At 45.9% G+C, this 26,305-nt stretch overlaps 1 protein-coding gene across 1 annotated transcript; it reads left to right on the top strand.

Annotated features, from left to right (window-relative positions):
• The first annotated feature begins 97 nt into the window (after positions 1-97).
• On the top strand, positions 98-26,032 carry OPRL1 (opioid related nociceptin receptor 1). Its single transcript, XM_081196579.1, has 4 exons — positions 98-406; positions 970-1,222; positions 16,004-16,359; positions 23,006-26,032. The coding sequence occupies exons 2-4, from the start codon at positions 1,002-1,004 to the stop codon at positions 23,527-23,529; spliced, it is 1,101 nt and encodes a 366-aa protein (XP_081052705.1). The 5' UTR covers positions 98-406; positions 970-1,001; the 3' UTR covers positions 23,530-26,032.
• Positions 26,033-26,305: the final 273 nt, after the last annotated feature.

A 26,305-nucleotide genomic window follows, 5' to 3' on the forward strand; every position in this document is an offset into this window, starting at 1 on the left:
CAAGTCTGCTCTCTCTCCCCCGCCAGCTCCCTTCCTCCACTCCCACTTAGGTTAGAAACCTCGGAGTGTGTGTGTGTGTGTGTGTGTGTGTGTGTGTGTGTGTGTGTTGCGCTTCTTGGCATAACCCGCTCCCCTTCCCCACCCCCTCTCCAAGTTGGATTTTTCTTCCGCATCACATCCAGATCGCTGCTGAAGCCTCAGCTCCTCAGAGCCGTGGGGGGGAAGCAAGCAGCCTGCGAGAAAGAGAGGGAGGAGAGAGAGAGAGGGAGTTCTCTCTTTTAGGTCGGCTTTGTCTCGCTCAACTCCTTTCCAGGGGACGTCATGCCTGGGCCACGGCGCTGCTGAAAAGCAAAGACCACCCATCCCCAAAGACCTGCGTTCCAGGAAAGAAGACGTGTTCCCCAAGGTAAGCGGGAAGGTGTCCTTTGCAGTTAACCTGGTGTTGGGTTCTTTTTTCTTGGGGTTCGGGGGACCGGACTTGATGCAGCTTTCGCAACAAAACAGTGCATGATGCTTTCTTCCAGATAATTGCTTTTAAGAAAAGCCGCCCCCTTTTCGGCCCTACAGCCTTGCATTCTGCGATCATTCACCTGCCAGCGTTGCGAGGTGCACTTTGAAGGGAAGGTTTCTCTGCAGCAGAAAGCAAGTGCAGGCGATGGATTATTCCCTGCATGCACGGGAAAGGGGGGGGGTGTCTTGCCCGTCTGCAGCCTCTTTCTTTGTGCAAAGGGGCGTGCGGCGGCGGCGGCTGTCTTAAATCCAGCTGCAAGTCCCTTTCAAAGTCTCCCTGGCAGACCTCCTTCTTCAAGCGGGTTAGAAAGGCGTGATGTGATTAGCACGCATGCAGCGCCTTTGCAGGGCTGCTGCATTCCCTCCTCACGCCAAAATAATATTGTCCCCTGTGCCAGAAATCTGGGTTATCGCGATTAACCCTGTGTCGTCTCCTCCCTACCCTCTCTGCACCTCCAGAGCTTCGCTGCTCCCACCTTGCTGCATCCAGCATGGACCCCCTCCTCCACATCCAAGCGGAGGATGTCTACTATATGAGGAAGCTGGTCAACGACTCGTCCCTCTGGAACCTCAGCTTGGGCGAGTGGTTCCACAATGGGACAGCAGATGGCTTCCTGCCCATGGGCATCAAGGTCACAATTGTCATCGTCTACTCCATCGTCTGCATCGTGGGGCTGGTGGGGAACTGCTCCGTCATGTATGTGATCATCAGGTAAGCCAAGCATGCAGGTGGGTTAACCCAGGAATGCACAGCCTTCTGTGCAGAGAAAGGCTCTCTTTGACGGAGAGCTCATCGCCGCTTACCTTTGAGGATCTCTTCTCTGGCCTTCGAGAAACGGCAATAAAGGCAAGGGTTTCTCTGAGCATGTGCTAGATTCCTTTCTCTCGCTGTCTCCTAGCAGAGAATGGAGGTTTTTCTAGGCCATCAGCTTGAAGCAGTCGCTTTTATGAGGTGTGTGCAGACTGTCCAGAACCCACCCAGTAGCATCGCCTTGTTCTAATCCTTGCAGCAACCCTGCAAAGTAGGCCAGCGTTATTAAATCCATATTGCAAACGGAGACTGACTGCATGAGAGAAGGGTGGCTTGCTGAAGCAAAGCCTCATAAACAAATGGGTTCTTCATTTATTAGGATGCTTGCCGTGGATTTGAACTGAGGACTAAGTCACAAGTGGCTTAGATCTGCAAAACAGGGCAGAAGGTTGAGGCAGGTTGGAGTGACTTTCTGGAAGGCCAATTTGTCTGCATCGGAATGGCTTGGAATGATCCAATGTGGGGTCCCCAATGGTGTGATCATTGTGGGGAGATGGGGTGCTTTGTCTGAACATGGGAAACTCGGGTACCAATCCCTGCTTAGGCATGTGCGTCATAGGTTGGCCCTGGATGAGATAGTGTTATCTCAGGACTCAACCACCAGAGCTTGCTCCTGAACCTGCCCCCCAGGAAAACTCCCCGTTTACTGCTGGATCAGAGCAAACATCCACCAGGTTTTCTCTGGATTGATGCTTGCTCTCACTTAATACTAAATAGTGGGATTTCTAGGGGGTGGGTGGGGGACAGTGGGGCAAAGGCAAAACCGCTCAGACTCATGCCTACAAAACCCAAGACAAGTGGAAAACTGCTTGGACCCATGTTTTCACATTGCCATCACTGCTACAATCATATATAAGAGAATGAACTTGGATTTGCTTTCTTATTCCACGCACACGGCTGCATTTTCAAATACTCTTGTTGCTGTTTTCAATTATGTATGTTTAAGTACTATCAACATATGGTCACCCTCATGTAACAGGTTAGTTTTTCCCCCTTAGTAATGATATGTTGCCACAATAGTGCACAGCCCATTACAAAAACCTTTAAGAAGAAAATTCTTAACTGGAGTTTGCTGCAGGTGTCCATTCCATCATTTCAATTGCATCAAATTTTCATTACTGATGCATTCTTAAAACACTGCAAAAAAGAAAGAAAAGGGACTCTTGATGCAACTATACACACCGTTGCCTCAAAATTCTTGCTGTGGGGTGTTTGATATATATACAATGATGTCCAATGATGGGTAAAACACAGAGCACAAAATGGAACATGATGCAAAGATATATACACAGTCACTTCAAGACTGGGTTTTCTGTGGGGTGTTGGTGGTCGACAGTGGTTTTTTTCCCATGTTGGGAACGGGGGAAGCATAAATGTACCGAAGGAACTGAAAATGCATTCTTCATTTGAGTTTTTTAATCACTATTTATATGCCACCTGATTAAAAAATGGTCTCTGGGCAGCTTGCAAACAATAAAACAATTCTAGACAACCCCAGTACAATAAAATAGTACTCAAATCCAGGGGAAACATTAAATGTAAACATTTTACAGCAAGGTGTAAGACGGTATAGAGAAATGCACAGTATCTTCAAAAGCAGGCACCAGATCTAAATGTCTGTGGATTTAAAGGTTCACAATCTAAAAAGATGCTGAAAAGGCCACAAATAAGGTGCCAGGAGGGACTCTTTGGGGAGGGCATTCCTATAACCGAGGGGCCACCACTTAGGAGCCCTTTCTCCTGTAGACACCTGTTGTACCTCACTTGGTGGGGAGCCTGGAAAAGGGCCTTTGAAGTTAATTTCAGGATCCAGGCAGCTATGTGTGGGAGGAGATGATCCTTCAGGTCACCTGGTCCCAAGTCATTTAGGGCTTTCCTTTGAATTAGGCCCAGAAGTGTGCTGGACATCAGTGTGTATGTAAGTCATAGAATCAAAGAACTGAAGAGTTGGAAGGGACCATGAGGGTCTTCGAGTTTGACCCCCTGCAATGCAGGGATCTTTCGCCCAACGTGGGGCTCAACCCCACGACCCCACGACCCTGAGATTAAGAGTCTCATGGTCTGCTGACTGAGCTTTCTCAACAGAGTTGGGTTAGAGATCTGAGCTGGTTGCTGGTTTGCGACTAAGACAAGTTCAAAGTGTTACTATTAGCAAAGGAAGTGCATAACCGCTTCAGACCAGCTTGTTTGAAGGATCTCCTTAGCTAAAGGTTGTTTTCTGCTGCTCCAGAGAAGCGGACACGGAGCAATGGATCCAAACTACAAGAAAGAAGATTCCACCTAAACATTAGGAAGAACTTCCTGACAGTAAGAGCTGTTCGACAGTGGAATTTGCTGCCAAGGAGTGTGGTGGAGTCTCCTACTTTGGAGGTCTTTAAGCAGAGGCTTGACAACCATATGTCAGGAGTGCTCTGATGGTGTTTCCTGCTTGGCAGGGGGGTTGGACTCGATGGCCCTTGTGGTCTCTTCCAACTCTATGATTCTATGATTCTATGATTCTATACTCAACCACTTTTATCTGTGGAAGTGGCACAGTTTCAGGTGTTACTTTAGAACTCCCTGCTTATTGAATCAGGTGCGTGTGCTCATTATTCACTTTTCGGCACCTGCTGACAAAGATTTTTGTTTAGGTAAGCCCATGGGTAGGCAAACTAAGACCCAGGGGCCGGATCCGGCCCAATCACCTTCTAAATCTGGCCTGCAGATGGTTTGGGAATCAGTGTGTTTTTACATGAGTAGAATGTGTGCTTTTATTTAAAACGCATCTCTGGGTTATTTGTGGGGCATAGGAATTTGTTCTCCCCACCCCCAAGAGTCTGCCCCCCCCAAAGGTCTGAGGGTCAGTGGACCGGCCCCCTGCTGAAAAAGTTTGCTGACCCCTAAGCCTATACAGTCATGTAGAAGTTGAGATTAAAACACTTTTAAAAATAATAATCCTGTTGTTGACTTCAATTATCTTTTGGATGATTAATAAAAAATTCCTTCCAGTAGCACCTTAAAAAGGTAAAGGGACCCCTGACCATTAGGTCCAGTCGTGACCGACTCTGGGGTTGCGGCGCTCATCTTGCTTTATTGGCTGAGGGAGCCGGCGTACAGCTTCCAGGTCATGTGGCCAGCATGACTAAGCCGCTTCTGGCAAACCAGAGCAGCGCACAGAAGCGCCGTTTACCTTCCCGCCGGAGCGGTACCTATTTATCTACTTGCACTTTGACATGCTTTTGAACTGCTAGGTTGAGACCAACTAAGTTTGTTATTGGTATGAGCTTTTGTGCACACTGGAAGGAAATTTTTTATTTTGTTTCGACTACGGCTGACCAACATGACTACTTACCTGTATTTAAAATACCTGTTTTTAAACTGTGTTTTATTGATCATTTCATTTTTTTTATTTTGGTAAACTGCTTAGGAGTTTCATTACAATCAAGTAGTACATAAATTATGTTAAATAATAATACAATCATGTCATCCATACCTTATTTACATCTTCCCCCATTCTATTTTAGGCTAACTGGATTTTCCACTTCAGTATTCAGTTTTTCTACACCTTGTGGAATTAGACTTTCATGAGTAGGAAAGGAAACCTCATCTGCCCCACTGCTGCCCATCTGACAGAGAAGAAGTAGGAAACAGAAGCACAGGCTCTGAGTGGTAGGGCTGCCATATGTCTAGATTTTTTTGGCGTTTTGAGGTATTCCTGCAAAAAAAAAGCTCATCAACAATTTTTTGAAATATATATGGCAACTCTACTGAGAGGTCCTAGGTCACCTGCAAATGGACTCAACCCTAACTTAAATTCAGTCCACTAGGGCCACAACCATTGGGCAGTGAAGTTAGATGATTAAAATCATAGATTCATAGAATCATAGAATTGTAGAGTTGGAAGGGAACTCAAATGTCATCTGGTCTAACCTTCTGCAATGCGAGAATCGCAGCTGAAGAATCCTTAACAGAAGGCCAGCCAACCTTCAATGAAGGAGAGTCCACCAAGGGAGTCTATTCCATTGGTTCTTACCAGAAAAAACATTATTCCTAATGTTTAGTTGGAATCTCCCTTTGAAAGCACACCAGTGCAAGTAGATAAATAGGTAACGCTGTGGCGGGAAGGTAAACGGTGTTTCTGTGCGCTCTGGCACTCATCACGGTCCTCCGTGCACCAGTAGTAGTTTAGTCCTGTTGGTCACATGACCTGGAAAAGTGTCTGTGGACAAACGCCGGCTCCTTTGGCCTGAACGTGAGATGAGTGCCGCAACCCTAGAGTCACCTTTGACTGGACTTAACCATCCAGGGTTCTTTTACCTTTACCTTTATCTCTCTCAGTTTCTCCTTTTTCCAATTAAATTCGGTTCTCCACATTTCTGCATCAGTTTGTGATCATTATTTTTCAAACGCTTTTCTTGCAAAGCGGCTGATTAGGTTATTGATAATTTATCATGTATTTACAGTGGTACCTCGGGTTAAGTACTTAATTTGTTCTGGAGGGCCGTTCTTAACCTGAAACTGTTCTTAACCTGAAGCACCACTTTAGCTAATGGGGCCTCCTGCTGCTGCCGCGCCGCTGCTGCATGATTTCTGTTCTCATCCTGAAGCAAAGTTCTTAACCCAAGGTATCATTTCTGGGTTAACCTGAAGCGTATGTAACTCGAGGTACCACTGTATTTACTTGTTGAAATTCTCATTGCTGTTTTATGACGGCCAACGAATGGCAGAGTTGTCCCCTGAAGACCCTTTGCTGGAGAGTGCTGCTGGGGAGAAAGCTGTTGTGTTCAGGTCTTTCTTGTGCATTTCCCACAGATAGCTGGTTGGCCACTGTGAGAACAGGGTGCTGGGCCTGACGTAGCTGGAATTGTCTTCTAAGGTGGGGGGGGGGCTGGTTCTATAGGCATTGGAGAGGACAGTTGAGAAGCGGTTTATAGAAAGAGGATTAGCACTTAAGACAGTGTTCCACTGTCAAACGTCTCTTACCGTCAGAAAGTTCCTCCAGATGTTTAGTCGGAAACACCTTTCTTGTAACTTGAAACCATCGGTTTGGGTTCTAACCTTTGGAGCAGGAGAAACGAGCTTGCGCCATGTGACAGCCTTCTACATATTGGAAGATGGCTGTCATATCTCTTCTCCATCTCGTCTTTTCGAATGCTATTTTTTAAAAATTAAAGCTTTAAAAAATGTAACAAAAAGTGATATACAAGAGTTAACATAAAAACTGAAAGAAAGAAAAGAAAGAAAAGAAAAAGAAAATACCATATTTTTTGCACCATAACACTCACTTTTTTCCTCCTAGAAAGTAAGGGGAAATGTCTGTGCGTGTTATGGAGGGAATGCCTACGGGTGGCATGCCTGCGGATTTTCCTCCTCTAAAAACTACGTGCGTGTTATGGTCGGGTGCGTGTTATAGAGCGAAAAATACGGTACTTCCAATTGTCTGTCTATCAGCTTTCTGGACTTATGCAAGCTCCTTGCTCCTTTTTTCAGTCTTCAAACCCAGATATCACAAGCTCATTATGCTTTTTTTGCACAAAAAGTCCATAAGCGGTTTCCAATCATTAATAAAAGTCAACAATGATTTTTCTCTAATTAAACACATCAATTTTGCTATCTCAGCCAAATCCATTAATTTCAAGAACCATTCTTCCACAGTAGTTATCAGATCTCCTCTCAGTCTCCTCTTTTCCAGCCTAAACATACCCAGCTCCTTCAACCATTCCTCATAAGGCATCGTTTCCAGACCTTTGATCATCTTGGTTGCCCTCCTCCACACACGTTCCAGCTTTTCAACATCCTTCTTAAATTGTGGTCCCCAGAACTGGACACCAGTATTCCAGGTGTGGTCTGACCAAGACAGAATAGAGTGGTACTGTTACTTCCCTTGATCTTGAATACTATACTGCTGTTGGTGCAGCCTAGAATAGCATTACAGTGGTACCTCGGGTTATATACGCTTCAGGTTACATACGCTTCAGGTTACAGACTCCGCCAACCCAGAAACAGTGCTTCAGGTTAAGAACTTTGCTTCAGGATGAGAACAGAAATCGTGCTCCGGCGGCGCGGCAGCAGGAGGCCCCATTAGCTAAAGTGGTGCTTCAGGTTAAGAACAGTTCCAGGTTAAGTATGGACCTCCAGAATGAATTAAGTACTTAACCCGAGGTACCACTGTAGCTTCTTTTTGCTCCTGCATCACATTGTTGACTCATCTTGAGCTTGTGGTCCACCAAGACCCCATGATCCTTTTCACATGTACTGCTAGTAAGCCTGGTGTCTTATATTTGTGCAGAACCTCGCACTTGTCCTTACTGAAATTAATTTTGTTAGTTTGGGCCCAGTTCTCCAATCTGTTAAACTCGTCTTAAATCCCAATTCTATCTTCTGTGGCATTAGCTACCACTCCCAGTTTGGTGTCCTGAGGCAGGCTAAATTTCTCTGGGACCACCCAGGGACCCCCTGACCCACCCCAGATTCAGCCCCAAAGGAATTTGGGAGGGGGGTATTTTAGAGTTTTTTAAAAATAAAATAAAATAAAATAAATAAAATAAAATAAAATAAAATAAAATAAAATAAAATAAAATAAAATAAAATAAAATAAAATAAAATAAAATAAAATAAAATAAAATAAAATCCATGCGGAACTCTAATCCTGCAGAAAGCCACCTAATTAGATTTTAATTTGATCCTGATTTGTTTTTAGGAGGTAATTTAATTATTGTTTCATTTTATACCAATGTTCTATATTTGATGTTAGCCGCCCTGAGCCCGGTTTCAGCTGGGGAGGGCAGGATACAAATAAAAGTTTATTGTTGTTGGTGGTGGTGATGTTATTATTATTATTATTATTATTAATTATTATTATTAAAATAAAATAAACATACAATCAGGACAAGTGAAGGAGACATTGCAAAACGAATCTGAAGGCAAATTGGCTGCAAGAGAAAAGTGCATTCAAATGCCGGCATATTTTTGAGAGGATTTCCCCCCTTTCCAATCTCTAACTGATGCGGAGATGTAGGGAACTGAATATAAGATGGAGAAAATGCGAAATTGAAACTGACAGTTTTGCCCATTCCTTCATATTACTTCTTCTTCTTCTTCTTCTTTGGCTAAGAAGATGTCTATTTTTAATAGCCCAGTCAATCATCCGCACAATTCATACTTCTGAGAAGTAATTAAATGGAAGCACTCAGGATTCCTGTTCTACCTGTTAATCTTCCTTTGGTAGCAGGTAGCAGGCGGTTCTCCCAGTCTTCTGTCTTTCCTTCTTCTCATCATTTAGCCTCCTGGGGGGGTTCTTTAAAATAAAAAAAATATCCTGAGACTTGTCTGTAGTTATGCACTGTGGGGGATTACATGCTCCAAGAACCTTACATGCTTTCTTAAACCGAGAGGGTAAATTTCAGATGTGTGTATGTGTGTGCATTTTATCTCCAAATCAACCCGTCCATCCATTCGCCTGCATTTCCAAATCTGTTGGCTTCGTTCTCCTCTCCCTGCCTTCCATTTAATATCCTTATTTGAGAGCAGCAATAAAAGCAGCTCACCGGCTGATGAATGCTCCTGCTGAGAAGCATTGCTCAAAATTATTCTGCAATGACGTGCTGGGTAGCTGTGTGATTGTTTGCGTCTCTCTCGCCACTCGCCTTTCTCAGCCCTGCGTGCATTTAGAATCAAACGGAACACATTCGCGAAAGGTTTTCTCGCTTCACCCTCCGTGGAGATACTTAGGCTCATGTATGCCTGGTCCGACTCAAAGCACACCAGACTGAAAAACAATAGGGTAGCTTTAAATATCCAGCGAGGGTCTCTCTGAGGTTTCTTCAGAGAACGGCAGTACAACCAAGGCTTGTTGGACCTCTGTGCTAATCCTCCTCACTAATTTCCCTGAATTTGCCAGGGCAAAGAAGAAGGGCTGCAGCAGGGAGGACTGAAAAAGGGAGCAGTGAGCCCCATCTTTAGAGTCTGGGTGCAATGGGAAGTGTGAGAAATGGAGTTTCCCATGCCTCCCAACCATAGCTGTCAATTTTGCCCTTTTTTTAAGGGAAACTCCCTTATTCCAAATAGGATTCCTCGCAAGAAAAGGGAAAAGTTGACAGCTATGCTCCCAACAGAGGCGGATTTAGGGCAGCACGTCTGGATCCGTTGCACTGGGCATCAATTCTTTGGGGGCGCTGCAGGGTGTCGTAACTATGACATAGTGAATTGAATTGAATAGAAGGCGAGAGCCGGGGTGACAGTGATCAGATTCTGGCCAGGGTGCCACGGAAATTTGAAAGGCCAAAGTCCTCCCCTGTTCCCAACCCTTTCATTGCAAAGTTCATTTATTTATTTTTTGCCTGCCCTTCACCCTAAGGTCCCAAGGTGGATTACAACATTAGAGCACAATACAGTGGTACCTCGGTTCTCAAATGCTCAAACAACTTGGAACCCAAACACTGCTTTTGAAGTAAGTGTTCCGGTTTGCGAACTTTTTTCAGAAGCGGAACATGCTCCGTTTTGAGTGTTACGCTTCTGATTTGAGTGCCCCACTTCTGTTTTGAGTGTTATGCTGAGGTCTATCTGTTTTTGCTATTTATTTTGGGTTTTGGTGGCTTTTTTGTTTTGTTTTTGTGACACTGTAGAACCCAGTTTAGCTACTGATGGATTGATTGTGTGACTGCAGTACGTTGTTTATTGCTTTCATTTTATGGATCGATGTTCTTGTTAGATAGTAAAATTCATGTTAAATTGCTGGAATGGATTAATCCCCTTTGCATTACTTTCTGTGCGAAAGCACGCCTTGGTTTTGGAATGCTTTGGTTTTGGAATGGACTTCTGGAACAGATTAAGTTTGAGAACCAAGGTACCACTGTATTAAAACAGTTAAAAACAACCTAACAATCACAAAAGCAGGGTGGGTCCTATAAATATATATCTACCCCACTGGGGTATCTCACTAAAATCTCACCAGAACCACTGTCTCCACTGCTTCATGGGCTCTACCACATGACACAGGCAAGGGAAGCATCCATTGGGATGAGGGTAAAGGTAAAGGTAAAGGTAAAGGGACCCCTGACCATTAGGTGCAGTCATGGCCGACTCTGGGGTTGCGGCGCTCATCTCGCTTTATTGGCCGAGGGAGCCAGCGTACAGCTTCTGGGTCATGTGGCCAGCATGACTAAGCCGCTTCTGGCAAACCAGAGCAGCACACGGAAATGCCGTTTACCTTCCCACCAGAGTGGTACCTATTTATCTACTTGCACTTTGATGTGCTTTCGAACTGCTAGGTTGGCAGGAGCAGGGACCGAGCAACGGGAGCTCATCCCATCGCAGGGATTCGAACCGCCGACCTTCTGATCGGCAAGTCCTAGGCTCTGTGGTTGAACCCACCTTTCTATTTCGTCTCAGGTGGCAAACTGGGACCTGCTGCCCCTGGTGTGGGGTTTCTGGTCTACAAAGTATTTAGTGTAATCATGATTGTGTTCATGCCCCACCAAGGTGGCAGAGAACACTGGGCCATGGCCTCATTCCTCTTTAGGAAGAATGGTTTTCTTGCCTCCATATTAACTGACCTCCAAGGAAAACAGGCAGCGGAGGAGGGAAGTGGGCAGCAGGAAAACAGACAAATGAAGTTAATATTCTTCCAATAATCTGATCTCTAATGATGACCAAAAAGAAATTCGCTGCACATAGGAGGGATAAAATTAAATTAAATTTGAGTGCAAGGCAAGGCAAATACATTATCAGAAGCCCATCAAAGCGCTCCCATGCCTTTCATTTTTCTTTGCATCTCAGTCCTTATGCACAGACACATAGTTGCAACAGGCAACTGGAGCAAGTCAAATGCAAATGTAATTAGCACTGAGTCGATGTCTTCGTGCAGAGTAATCAAAAGCCGTGCTATATATAGGAGTATCGACAGGGCAGTGAAGCACACATCCACAAGTCAGGGAAGAGGCAAACTCCTTCTGCAAAAGACATCCAACGGTGGATTCAGGTGGGAACGCCAGATTTAGGGTGGTACGGGCAGTTCCCCCCCACAAGGTGCAGAGCCAAGGGGGTGCAAAATTGAGCAGATCAATTCTCAAACACACAACGTGTGTTGGCACATTCTTAATGCAGCCTAAGTAGATTCTTCTAACCACTGCTCCCCCCTAGGGGTACTCTCATTTTGACTCAAGAAAACCACCATTTTATAGTTCAAATCGGGGAAAATAAATACAGTAAATGGACAAAAGTACAAAGATTCTCAAAATGTTTGAGGGTATGTGTACCCCTGTATCCCCCCCAGAAAAAAGCACTGCTTCTAAGAATATCCTTTTCATTTCTATTCAGTTTTTACATCTCTTCACATCTCTAGCTATCAAAGCATATACTATAATTTCTACTACATGAGCCACTTTTTGTTGTTGGTGGTAGTGTTATGTATTTTTTTGTTTCTGTACTGTAAACCACCCTGTGGTCTTCAGATGAAGGGCTGTACATACATTTAATGAAAAAGGATAAAACTACTCACCAGTTGTCCTAAAACCTCACAATCTCCTTCACCACCGGGAAAAAAAAATCCCTTCCATTCTGCTTTGCAATTAAGAGAGAGCTGCCTTATGACACCCAAACCGATGTTGAGACATGGTCAAACCATTTAGCTCTGTGAGCCATTAAAGGGCAGCCTATTCAGCTTTCAAATACGTGTTGACGGCTGGTGATAAAGCGAGAGAAACCTAGATTAGCTTGCCCATATCTGGACGGACTGGTGCAAAAAGCCTCGCTTGTTTATTTAGATCAAGCACAGACAACATGTTCTGCAATGAATGGCGCATCTAAAGAATATCAGAAGCAAGCAAGCTGATGCTAATTGGTATATTTTAGTTGCATGTAATCAACACAATTTGTATATCAGTTACATGGATAGGATGACAGGTGCTGGATAAAGTTGGACTTCTCAGTTCTTGGCCTCTGGGATTTTGCTGCAACAAGATTCAGTGCTGGTGCAGTGATTCTCATTTTTTATTTTATTTTGCTGTCTGGTCACAGGGCTTACATGCAAAAGAAGATGCAGAAGATGACATTTCACCAGGTGCAGGTTGTCATGAAAGCAACACCTGCTGAAATCCTTTTCTTCCACACAATGCTGTCTTTTTCACACCTACTCTGGCTTCGTGTCACACTTACACAGAGGCTATGCAAATGTCAGGATAATCAAGGATAATTATGCATCCTCATCGTTAAGAGAGCAGTGGTGGGGAGTTCAGGGGCATGGCCTGGATCCCCAGTGAGCCATGCCATCAATCGGCCACCCCACTGAGCCACGTTCTTCTGCGGACAGTCAGTTAGCGTGCCTGCTCACCTGGCAGTGGTGATGTGGTAGTTTGGCAATAACACTAATTCCAGCGCCAGACAGTGTGCCTGACCTTACTGGTCCAACTGCTTCAAATATGCTGGACCTGATGTACATAGGGCTGGCGTAATTAAGAACCTGGGGATCCATTAGGAACATGGGGTGCACCTAGCTCAGTTGTCAAGGAGCTGTCAGGCAGGCACAGGCCATCCACAGGGCAGGAAAGAAGGCACAAAATTCAATTAGTTTCTATTCACAGAAAGTAACGACAGCAGAGTTCCTCTGGCTCATCTTATTCAACTGGAGACATTGCTGAGACTGACCACTGGGCCTGTCTTCCCCTTCTAGGCTCTCACTCTGGATCCGTCCCAAACAGAAAATGCTGCCTCAAAGGGGGGGTCTCCTCCTCTGGGCCTGTCTGGCCCATTGCTTAGCAACGTGCAGGACTCTCCTTGAGCAAAGTGTCAAAGGGCGAGGAAAACCAGCAGGACTGGGACTCTGAGAGCCAGCGTGGTGTAGTGATTAAGAGCGGTAGTCTCGTAATCTGGTGAACTGGGTTCGCATCTCCGCTCCTCCACATGCAGCTGCTGGGTGACCTTGGGCTAGTCACACATCTTTGAAGTCTCTCAGCCTCACAGAGTGTTTGTTGTGGGGAAGGAAGGGAAAGGAGAATGTTAGCTGCTTTGAGACTCCTTTGGGTAGTGATAAAGCGGGATATCAAATCCAAACTCCTCCTCCTCCTCCTCTTCTTCTTGCAATGGCAACCTCTGACTCCTTTCTGTCTGAGTCAGCACTCACACTGTGACTCTTTGCCTCTACACCTGTCCTGGAAGGGCCTCCTTCATCTGACCCACCTTGATCACTCTACCCCCCAGCTTCTAGCACCTCCCAGCTCATCCTTTCCCCAGATTGCTCCCCAGTGTCCCACTGTCAGGAATGAGCCAGTTGCAAGCGAAGGTTTGAAGCCAACTGCAGAAAGCAGCTAGGAACAAAGACACTTAGATGTTAGTCAGGCAAGGGAGAGCCGGCAGCTGCAGACTTCGGCTCTTCCTAACCTTGACGGGCAGGCTGATAAGGCAGGAGCTGAGAGCAGGCTAGAACACAGAAGAAGCTCACAGGAAGCACAAAAAGGCATAAATAGACTCAGCCTCTCAGAACAGGAAGAGGTTGGAGCTGACCCACTAAGTCCGAAGAGTTGGTGAATGGGAGGACTGCTAGATAGAAAGCAAAACAAGAGATGTAAAAGTCGTAAGTTCAATATCTTCGATGGACACCGGAAGAAGTCTTCAGAAGGGTCATCTTGAGTAATGATGCTGGAGGCTTTGTCAGAGCCATTTGGAGCTATCTGTTTGTTTTGGCAATAATTTGCAATTGCCTATGCTTACTGTGTTATGAAGCTGGGAACCTTGGACCCCTGACACCCACCACCACGACTCGGGGTCTAAGCCATTGTCTTCTGTGTCATCCATGGGGGGCTCTTGGGCAGGCCTTACCCAGTACTCTTCCTCATCCAGCCAGTCCCTAACATCAGTATTGCCTACCCTGATTGGCAGAAGCTCTCCAGGGTTTCTGGCAGAGCTTGTTCCTCACTTGACCTGGGGGTGCTGGGGATTGAACCCGGAACCTGCTGCATGCAAAGCAGATTCTGCACCACTGAGCTATGGCTTTCCTCTGAATTAAAATGGCAAAGCCAGCTAGTTTAGGCATGGAGTCCACAGCTCCAGTCCCTGCTGGCTGTTGCTTTAGCAGCAGCAATGGGACCCAATGCTGGAGGATTTGGTTCTGGCAGCAGGGGGGCACTTCCCGCAGTCTCCGTACGTCATGCGGTGGTGGCAGACCTGCCATGGTGACTCAGCCCAGTTGGCTCAACCCTGCCACACAAAATCTTCTTAATTGGAGTTGCTGGGGATTGGATTTGGAACCTTCTACGTGCAAAACATGTCCTCTGTCACTGAACTATATACATGCTCTTTTCTCTGGACCAACACATCTACCGAGTGAGTTTTTTTGCCTGATGACTCATGCAGTCCTCTGTGCTTAAATATATGGATGCAGTGATCAGTCCTTATTCTGGAATCAATGAGCCCTTTCCCTACACACACACACACACACACACACACACACACACACACACACACACCTGGAAATATTTTTAGCTGTTTCCCCCAACAAGGATAAAGATTAACTTAATAGTAAATAACTGGCTGTGTGCTTGTATTATTTTAGCAACATGCACACCTAGATTCATCTGGTAGCTGCACGCATAAACCGCCATCAGGAAGCTGAAGAGGAATGAGAGCATTTGCGATCGTAGACAGGACAGTGTAATCCTGAAATCCCTGCATCTTAAAACAAACAAATAAATCTTTAAATACTTAAGCTTGAAAGACATTTTTCAGGTATCGTCGAACAATGGCAAATTAGCACAGGTGTGGAGAATACCTAAAAGGAAAGTATAATACTTTAAAATCAGGACGTGGACATGGTTAAGTATAATTATTTAATTGTACATTGAAATGGAAAATGGCTCTGCATGTGTGAAAGGAACATGGAAATTTCCACTGGAGCTAAGTAAGATCTCTCTGGGTGTCTAATAGGTTGATAATGAACCGAGAATGTGTCTCTGCTGCTCTCCCAACCCATCCTAGTTGGAATCTGTTTGCAACAATCTGAAACAGATTTTGCTTCCAACATTCCTAATTGTGGAGGCTGTTGGATTTTAAAAGGCGGCGGGAGCTTAGCAAATTACTCTCCAGGTGGTGCAGTGGGTCAGTGTATCTGGCTGTTAGCCAGAAGGTCAGTGCTTCAAAGTCTAGGGCCAGGATTCCTGCATTGCAGGGGATTGGACTAGATGAATCTTGGGGTCCCTTCCAACTCTACAATTCCATGATTCTATGTATCAGTTACATGGAGAGACCTGGTCTGAACAAAGACATTGGATTCTTATCTCATTATACATGACTAAGCCATTTTTCACCTTCTCACCCCTTGTCTTTTCCTGTAAGACCTATTGCAGTCGTTAAGAGTCGTCAACAGGCTCATCTCAGCTATCTGCCAATCTCCCATTCCCACCACCCTTCTGAGTAATACCCCTCCCCACCTTCTCACTATATAGAAGGATCTGGCAACTTCTGTTTCAGTGTATCTGAAGAAGTGTGCATGCACACGAAAGCTTATACCAAGAACTAACTTAGTTGGTCTTTAAGGTGCTACTGGAAGGAATTTTTTTATTATGATTCTATGTATTGAACTTGGCCAATACATAATGCAATGGTTTTGCAATTCCTTGAAACAAGATTTTTTTTTTTAAAGTAGAGTTTTAAAATGTCACACTGAAAATCAGACTCGTTCACCTGTTCATTTTTGCATCTTCCTTGCACTAGGTTCACCAAGATGAAGACAGCGACCAACATCTACATCTTTAACCTGGCCCTGGCCGATACCTTGTGCCTGATAACTTTACCTTTCCAAGGCACCGATACCTTCCTAGGTTCCTGGCCGTTTGGAAACGCTCTCTGCAAGATTGCCATCTCCATCGACTACTACAACATGTTCACCAGTACCTTCACGCTGACGATGATGAGCGTGGACCGATATATTGCCATCTGCCACCCCATCAAGGCCCTGGATATCCGCACACCCCACAAGGCGAAAGTCGTCAACGTCTGCATTTGGGCTCTGGCCTCTGTCTTTGGTATTCCTGTGATGGTGATGGGATCGACCGAGAATGAAAACGACGGTGAGTGAAATGAAATATGTTAAGAATGCAAGATGGGCTGTCTGTTTTAAAAGGTAATTGTTAAAATCTATGGGGTGGCGGGTGGCACTGTGGTCTAAACCACTGAGCCTCTTGGGCTTGCCGATTGGAAGGTTGGTGGTTCAAATCCCTTTGATGGGGTGAGCTCCCATTGTTCGGTCCCAGCTCCTGCCAACGAAAGCACGTCAAAGTGCAAGTAGATAAGTAGGTACCGCTCTGGCGGGAAGGTAAACGGCATTTCCATGCGCTGCTCTGGTTTTGGTGTTTCGTTGCACCAGAAGCGGCTTAGTCATGCTGGCCACATGACCCGGAAACTTGTCTGTGGACAAATGCCGGCTCCCTTGGCCTGTAAAGCGAGAATCGTCTGCGACTGGACTTAACTGCCAGGGGTCCTTTACCTTTACCTTTTTATTAAAATCTATAAACTTTCTTCTTCATTTAGGCTGCAACCTAAACACCACTTTCCCCAGGAGTAAGCCTCATTGGATTCAAGGGGACTTACGCATGAGTAGACATGGCTAGGATTGCACTGGTAGAAAAACAAGTTGGATTCAATCCAACTTTGGTTCATCAGTTTCAACAGCTCTACTCTGAGTAAAATGCAGTTGAATGCTCCCCAATGTTTTCCTAAAATGCATAACTGCCACATGGACCTTTAACCTATGCCAGCCTTTGCCAACCTGCTAAAAATATAGACCCAGCATGCAGCAGATTTGACAAAGGTACGTTTTCATGCTGGGGCCATTCGGAAATGCAAGGTGGTACAAACCACTCAATATTGGGCTGGGGAAAAAGACTAGAACATCATTTCCAGATGATCTGGACTACAATACCCATCATCCTTGACCATTGGCCATGTTGACTAGGCTGATGGAATTAAAATCCAGAACATCCTGAAGGCACCAAATCACCAAAAACTGTTGGCAGCAAAGCCTTCAGCTGTGGTTCAAAGACTAATTCTCATTACCTGGATATTCCTTAATTTATTGCTGTTTGAGCTAAATGAAGGAATGAGAAATCTACCAGACATAATAAAAGATGATGCACTCGTAGCTATATAGGTACTTTCTGGAGTGCTTTGAAGATAAGAAAGTCACAAGAAAGGGCATTCCTTTCTTTCATTGTTTCCTCAACCTTCTGTGATTTTCAGCTTTGCTTTTCAGACTATACAAACAATTCAAATTCATCTATCTGTAGATAAATATTACTTTGTTGTAAAATTGTTCTGATGGGGTTGGCTGGTAAACTTAGGTGCAGCAATATATTTTTGTAGTGATTCACTATGTAGAATCAGCTGCTGGCAATATATATACCACTCACTACACACACACACACACACACACACACACACACACACACACGGCAAAATGCCTCCATCCAATTTTGCAATGCATATCACTCAGAAGGTGTGTGTATGTGTGCATTTGGATCAAAATGCCCTCTCCCCCATTTGGCAATCTTCAAAGGTGTGTGTGATGGTAGTGGGGTGTTTGGGCAATTTTTTGAGGGCCAACTCCTGCCACCCCACTGCCATACATAAATATCATGGCCTCGATCTAAGGGGCATTTGGGGAAAATAAAAATCTCAGCTGCCAGCTGCCAGCCTTTGGCAAGAGTCCTGGCACAACTGCAAACCACATTGGACTTACAGAGATCGACTTAGTTGGGACTGAACCCTTGAATACCACAAACCAAATCCAAAACATTTATGTAAACTTTTCCCTCTACTAGACTGCCCTCACTGATTCACAAGCTGAAATTCAGATTGTCAAGCAGAGGAGTTTTTCCAGCCTGGGTATTTTGCAATTCTATTGTTGCACCCTTATGTAAGATGAGGACTGGTGCTTCAGAGGGGCCCACAAAACCAAAGCCTGGAACCCCAATGGAAGTAATGACATTGCAAAAAAACTTGACAGGTGGGGAGGAAAACAGACATGCCTGAGTTGAATTCGCAGGATCATACCCAGCATCAAAATAACCAGGTGAGCCAAAAGGAACAGCCGATTCCTCTAGACAATCATCTTCAGGAATCTGGGCACTCTGTAAATCCTTTGGAAGAGGATTTTCTCAGCTCCTTTATGAATCTCCCTCAGGAAGACCACCAAACAGTCATAAAGAGGCTTGATCGTATGAGCCAGACATTGAAAGAGATTAAAGAATCGGAGGCAGAGACTGACAATGCCACAACAGAATGATAACTATAGATCTGCAAATCAGGGAATGAAAGCAGCGTCGGGCAAACTTGGGGGAAGCCCTGCCAGCCTCCAATTTTTCAAGCTGAAATGTCTTAGCAGAGAACTTCCCCAGTCTTCCAATGTTATCATGCAGTGTTAGGGTTTTTGTTTGCGTCAACTGAATTTTGGATCAATTCCGTCGCTGTATAATTAATTTTGTGTTTTGTTTTAAATGGCGATGCTTAAAAGCAATGCCTAACAGGCTGGAAGGGAAAGGTCGGGAAAGACTATGAATGTCTAGGGATGAGCAACAACCACCTGTTCATCTAGGATGATGGATGAATCTGCCAATTTCATTTTCTCTCACTTTATCATTTTCCCAGTCTTAAACAATTCCATTTCAGCTTGCGTCTAGGGTGAGTTATCATGAAAATTCATGTGAATTTCTGTGGATATACACCTTTTGTTTGCAAACACGTTTCCCTAGAAAGCATTTTTCTTCGTATTTTCCATAAATATAGGCACATTTCAGTTCGTGTTATTCAGCTGGAGAACTGAATCCCATTGTTTCGAAAAGGGCTAATTTTGAAAGATAAATGTGTTTCAGCTCATGTGTTTGTTTCGGGAACTGCAAAATAGGGGGCTTGGCATTCAAATGCAAAGCAAACTGAATTTCTCCCCCACCTGGTACATTCATCCCAGGTACATTTCCATATATCAGCCTCCTCTAACCTGGTCCCTTCCAGATGTTTTGGACTACAACTCCCATCATCTCTATCCAGTGCAGCTGACTGGGACTGCTGGGACCTGTAATCCTGAAATTCTGGAGGGCATCAAGTTGGGGGCGGCTGCCCCACACCTTGGCATTGTCTGGGGGGGCATTTTGCTTGGAGATGGTAAAAATCCATTTCAGCTTTGCTTCAGATGCATGGAGCTGGAATCGCTCTTTAAATGCAGCAGTGGAAATCTCTATGCAAAGCACGGCATCCTCAGAAGAACCCCGAAGCAGAGCGCCGTGAAGTTATTAGTCCACCTGTCAGCAAATTTAGCAAAGAGACGTCGTAACTCCAGCCCAGCCAGCCAGCACCCCCTCCCAATTCTGGGCATGACAACAAGTTACAAAACCAAAAGAATCTTGCGGGCTCACTAGTAAGACTCGAGGGGCCCATGTTTCCGTTCCTGACTGCTTGCCAAGTGTGAAATAACTCTGAGTAATCTTGAGCTTACATGGGCTTGGCTGGGGTTTTAATGCCACCCATGACATATCGCCTGAGCTCCCAGAACAATTTGGGGAATTAAGGTGGAAGGGAAGACTTGTTCAAGCACTTGTGAAGCCCAAAACATCAGATGTTCCACTTGCCTGTGGATTAGTCCTCTTACTGCTCATTGGCTAAATTTCATCCCTGGGTGTGCCTGTGTGCCTACCTAGCTCCCTAAAAATTATTGATAACATTCATATCCTTCCACAGACATCTGAAGGATGATTTTAATGTGTGGCATTCAATTGTGTTGTTGTTGTTGTTGTTGTTGTTGTTGTTGTTGTTGTTGTTGTTGTTGTTGTTGTTGTTGTTGTGTTTTTGTATACTGTACTATGTTAGAAGTGACGTGGGTGGCGCTGTGGGTAAAACCTCAGTGCCTAGGACTTGCCGATCGTATGGTCGGCGGTTCAAATCCCCGCAGCGGGGTGAGCTCCCGTCTTTCGGTCCCAGCTCCTGCCCACCTAGCAGTTCGAAAGCACCCTTAAGTGCAGGTGGATAAATAGGTACCGCTTTATAGCGGGAAGGTAAACGGTGTTTCCGTGTGCTGCTCTGGTGCTGGCTCACCAGAGCAGCTTCGTCACGCTGGCCACGTGACCCGGAAGTGTCTGCGGACAGCGCTGGCCCCCGGCCTCTTAAGTGAGATGAGCGCACAACCCTAGAGTCTGTCAAGACTGGCCCGTATGGGCAGGGGTACCTTTACCTTTACCTTTTACTATATTGGAAGCTGCCCAGAGTAACTGGGGCAACCCAGTCGGATGGGTGGGGTATTATTGTTATTGTTATTATTGCTATTGTTATTGTTATATCCCAGCACTCCTCCATGGAGCTCAGCGTGGAATACAGTGGTGCCTCGCAAGACGAAAAGAATCCGTTCTGTGATTCTCTTCGTCTAGCGGTTTTTTCGTCTTGCGAAGCAAGCCCATTGACGGATTAGCGGATTAGTGCTATTAGCGCTATTAGCGGCTTGTAGCGGCTTTTAGTGGCTTTTAGCGGCTTTTAGCGGCTTTTAGCGGTTTATCTGCTGATCGGATCAGCTGATAAGCGGCTTAGCGGCTTAGAAAAAGGGGGGGAGGGGAAAAACCAGCAGGAACTCGCAAGACATTGTCGTCTTGCGAAGCAAGCCCATAGGAAATTCGTTTTGCGAAGCACCTCCAAAATGGAAAACTCTTTCGTCTAGCGAGTTTTCCATCTTGCGAGGCATTCGTCTTGCGGGGCACCACTGTATGTAGCTTTCTTCCCCTCTCCCCTTTTGTTCTCTCAACAACCCTGCGAAGTAAGTTAAAGTGAGAGAAAGTGACTGGCCAAGAACCACTACAACACAGTGATTATCCAGTGTCTTTTACGGCAAATGTTCCAGATTTGGTGGATGTCAGTCATATTATGGAACTGCTGAGAGTCGCTTGGGGTTGGGGGGAAGACAATAGTTCAAAGGAAGAGGTTCTGCTTTGCATGCAGAAGGTCCCAGTTCCAATCCCTGGCATCTTCAGGTAGGACTGGAAGAAACTCCTGCCTGAAACCCTGGAGAACTGTGACCAGTCGGTGTGAGGAATACTGAGCTAGATGGGCCAATGACTTAACTTGGTACAGTGGTGCCTCGCAAGACGAAAAGAATCCGTTCTGTGATTCTCTTCGTCTAGCGGTTTTTTCGTCTTGCGAAGCAAGCCCATTGACGGATTAGCGGATTAGCGCTATTAGCGCTATTAGCGCTATTAGCGGCTTTTAGCGGCTTATCGGCTTAGCGGATAAGCGGATAAGCAGCTTAGCGGCTTAGAAAAAGGGGGGGGAGGAAAAAAAACCTGCAGGAACTCACAATACATTTTCGTCTTGCAAAGAAAGCCCATAGGAGATTTGTTTTGCGAAGCACCTCCAAAACGGAAAACTCTTTCGTCTAGCGAGTTTTCCGTCTTGCGAGGCATTCGTCTTGCGGGGCAGCACTGTACAAGGCAACTTCAAGGGAGAGTTGGGGATTTTCAACACTGGTTTCCTAGGTACTGGTCCAGCACTCTAACCACTGGCTGTCAGGCATTAGAATAATAGAATTGTAGAGTTGGAAGGGATGCCAAGGGTCATCTAATCCAACGCCCTGCAATGCAGGAATAATAATAATAGTAATTTATTTATACCCTGCCCATCTGGCTGGGTTTCTCCAGCCACTCGGGGCAGCTTCCAACAGACTATTAAAATACAATAACCTATTAAAAATTAAAAGCTTCCCTAAACAGGGCTGCATTCAGATGTCTTCTAAAAGTCTGGTAGTTGTTTTTCTCTTTGACATCTGGTGGGAGGGCGTTCCACAGGGCGGGTGCCACCACCGAGAAGGCCCTCTGCCTGGTTCCCTGTAACTTGGCTTCTCGCAGCAAGGGAACCACCAGAAGGCCCTCGGTGCTGGACCTCAGTGTCTGGGCAGAACAATGGGGTAGTGACACTCCTTCAGGTTTACAGGACCGAGGCTGTTTAGGGCTTTAAAGGTCAGCACCAACACTTTGAATTGTGCTCAGAAACATACTGGAAATATCAGCTAAAGCATCTGTGGTAGATGCCCGTCCAACCTCTGCTTAAAAACCTCCAAGGAAGAAGAGTCCATTACCTTCTGAGGGAGTCCGTTTCACTGTTGAATAGCTCTTCCTGTCAGAAAGTTCTTCCTGATGTTTAGTCAGAATCTCCTTTCTCACTAAATCTATTGATTTGGGTGAATTCTCCAGAGCAGGAGGAAACAAGCTTGCTCCATCTTCCATGTAACAGCCCTTGAGGTATTTGAAGATGGCTATCATATCTCCTCTCAGTCTCCTCTTTTCCAGGCCAAACATACCCAAGTCCTTCGACCGTTCCTCATAAGGCTTGATCACCTTGGTCACCCTTCTCTGCACACATTCTAGCTTGTCAATATCCTTCTTAAATTGTAGTGTCCAAAAAATGGCCACAGGACTCCATGTATGGTCTGACCAAGGCAGAAGAGAGGTGTAATATTACTTCCCTTTATCTGGACAGACATCCTCACACTGAAAGCTGAGACCCCAAAGAACTCCTAGTAGATTCAGTTCTTTACACTCGGATGGTAACATTGCAGGTTGTAATACTCTTCCACCCCAAGATTATAAATGCCCCTATTGTGACAGTGTGTTTTGAATCTCTCTCCCTATAACAAACTTTCTTTTCATGCCCAAACCCTTTTTTTGCTTTTTTTTGCCTCTGCAGAGATCGACTGCCTGATCAGACTCCCCGAGCCTGTGAATTATTGGGATCCAATATTTGGGATCTGCATATTCCTCTTCTCCTTTATGATCCCCGTCATGGTGATCACCATTTGCTACAGCCTCATGATCAGGCGTCTGAAGAACGTTCGCGTTCTCTCCGGATCAAAGGAGAAGGATAGGAACCTCCGCCGCATCGCTCGTCTGGTCCTGGTGGTGGTGGCCGTTTTCATCATCTGCTGGACCCCCGTCCACATCTTCGTCCTGGTCCGGTGCCTTGGGGCCAAGGCTGACAACGAGTTCAAGCTGGCCATCTTGTACTTTTGCACCGCCCTGGGCTACACCAACAGCTGCCTCAACCCAGTGCTCTACGCTTTCTTGGACGAGAACTTTAAGACCTGCTTCAAGAAGTTCTGCTTCCCGTCTGCCTTCAGGAAGGAGTTGCAGATGTCCAACCGCATGTGCAGTATTGCCAAGGATGTGGCTTATGCCTGCAAAAACTCAGATGGGACTAACAACCCCGCATGACTAGGCGTGGAAATCCCCATGGTACCTGTCAGCCAGCAAAGCCCGACGACCCCCACGTCGGAGTTGACTCAGATAACAGCTCTTTGAAGTACAAGTGTTTTGGCCCACAGGCAGCCAGGAGGAAGAACGTATGAGAGCACCAATTTCACCATGATATAGAAAAGTGACCTCAGATTGACACTCTTCTTTCTCTCTAAAGGCTGCATTTGGTTATGCCTCTTGGATTCTGTAAGGCTACAGGTCCTGTAGACTTCGCTTGCACGCACACAGAGAGAGAGACAATTTGCTTTGAAACGAAGGAGGCAATGCCGAAACGTGGGCAAGGAACATTTCAACACTATGTACAGCTTGAATGACTTCAACAGATCATCAGGCAGGGAATCAATTGAGAAAGCGTTGCCTGGGGATTTCCTATGTGCTCTAAAAATCAAGCTTCGTTGGAGCTACAGGCCAGAATGGCGTTGAGAGGGAACAATTTCCCCAAAATGTTCATGAGAACACGATGGTGCACCTTGCACCGTTCATTTCTGCCTCGAGCAAGGGAGATCCAGAAGGATCTCTTCATGCAGCCTTCAGTGGATGGGTGCATGGATACAGGATAAAGACCTACTTGGTGTTGGAGAATGCAATCTCTTTTGCGTTTGTTTGTTTTTAATATATATATAAAGTGCACCCTCACTTCATCTGCAAAATCTCTCTAGTGAGCAACCTGAGAGGCTGCGATGATAAATATTAATCACTTTGATTAATGTACCCAGGGAGGTTTTTTCGCAATGCAGCAGCAGCAGAAGCCACGGACGGGCATGGCTAGAATGAAATCAAGGGACATCATTGAGATGCAAAGCATCAGTTTGATCAGTGACGACTGAAGGGGTGAAAAATGAAGAGATGAGTTCACTCCCCTCCCCACAACCGCTCCATGTACTCCCTGTACAATAAACTGCAGCAGCTGCTGTACTTATGCCTAGCGAGTACCTAAGGACAAGCATACAGCCGAGGGCTGCTTAAATCCAATTATCCTTTCATATTGCAATGTGGATTCCAGGCAGGTTTCCTGATGGAAACCCGAGATGAAGCATTTAGTCAATTAAACCAATTCAAGTGTCTTAATGTGGAAAGAACAAATGTTTCAGGTTCATTATGGGCGTGAAAACAGGGAATCCAAAGTGCTGCGTTGTCGACTCTTAGGAACTCGTGGCGACCGCTGTCTTGGTGGATCACAGCCAAGGAACTGTTGGATGGCTTGGAAAGCCGGATCAATGCTATCAATGGCTACTAGCTATGATGGCTGTATTGCCAGTGGCAGAGACAGCATGCCTCTAACTAACAGTTGCTGGGAGAGTGTCATTGCACCTGTTTGTGGACTTCCCATAGGCATCTAGTTGGCCACTGTGGGAAAAGAATACTGGATCTGATCCATAATGCTGCTTTCATTTCCCCCCAAGTAGATGGCTGGTGGTGGACTTGCCCAGTAATTTATTCCTAGTATTTGGTAGTCAGAGACATAATGGGTGGTTGATCAACCAGCTTTTACGCCGAGTAGATCTATTGAAATTAATGGACCTAATTTAGTCATGTTTGTTCATTTCAACTGGATTTACTCAGGGTAATTGCTGAGGTTGAATACCACCCTAGAGGTTCCCCCCCCATGCAAATATCTCAACGGCTTCCTGCTAGAAAAAGGACCCATTCTGCAAAAGGAACAGTGAGGGGAGGGGTTTGCTTTCCCCCTGAAATGCTCAGGGAACAATCTGACCGACAAAGAGCCACAAACGCTCTGCAGATATATATCGATTTAGCATTTGCAGAGGCTCCAAAGAACCTCAAGATCATCATTTAGAACTAGAAAACAAAAGAGTTTCATATGACCCTCTTTATTCCCTCGACTTTTGCTACATGCAAAATCTCATGTGGAGTTTTGTTGGGTTTTTTTGCCTGGAGAAAAGCAGGTTTGGAAGCTTTGAGCAGAGACGTGAGGAGGTGGGGTTGCACTTTGTGGAGGCCGGAATGAGGGAGAGCTGTCAGAAAGCGATAAACAGCTGCTGAGCAGGAAGAGCGAGGAGGAGAGCCCACCACCCTCCCCAGGTGATGGCTTGCACAGGTGTGCTACACCTGTGCAGATGTAGGCTGGTGCTGATGACGTCCTCCAAGAACTCACCTTTACCTGCTAGTGTGAGATGGCAGGCCCTGGGTAATGTGAGAGTTGGGGAGGATGTGAGAATTGGGGAGAGGGATAGGTATGGGTGTAGCTTTCGGGAACAAATGGGTGTGATTTCAGGAACAAATTTTGCATGTTTTTGCTTGAAATTCGTCTTTCCTAGTAGCCCTATCGCACCAGCCTCCTCTGAGCCAACCCATGCCCTGGCTGCCCCCAGCAGATCCCCATGCATTCCTGCTCAGCAGCACAAGGCCATCTGAAGCCCATCTGGCACCGTGGTGCAAAGATCCCCTCCGGTGTGGCCTCCCGTTTCCCAGAATTGCCCACCTTTTTTAGGGAGGACGGCGCTGCTTTGCGGGGCTGGAGGAGACGGGCAGCGGCTGGAGGGCAGCTCCTCCGGCGGGGAAGAGGCAGAGGCTGGCCGTGGTGGCTCCCGGCTCAGCTGGCCACTTTGTGCCACGGTGGCCACGGCAGGCAGAGGCTCTGGGTGCGGCGCTGCTTCGGCGCGGCATGGCGGAGGCAGGTGAGGATGGTGAGCTGATGCTGGGAGGCGCCGCGTCCAGCCTCCGCCTCTTCCCTGGCGCTCTCCAGAACTTCGCGCCCTGGCGCCCTGCACCA

Source organism: Podarcis bocagei (assembly GCF_964188305.1).
Source record: "Podarcis bocagei genome assembly, chromosome: 5".
Lineage (NCBI taxonomy): Eukaryota > Metazoa > Chordata > Lepidosauria > Squamata > Lacertidae > Podarcis > Podarcis bocagei.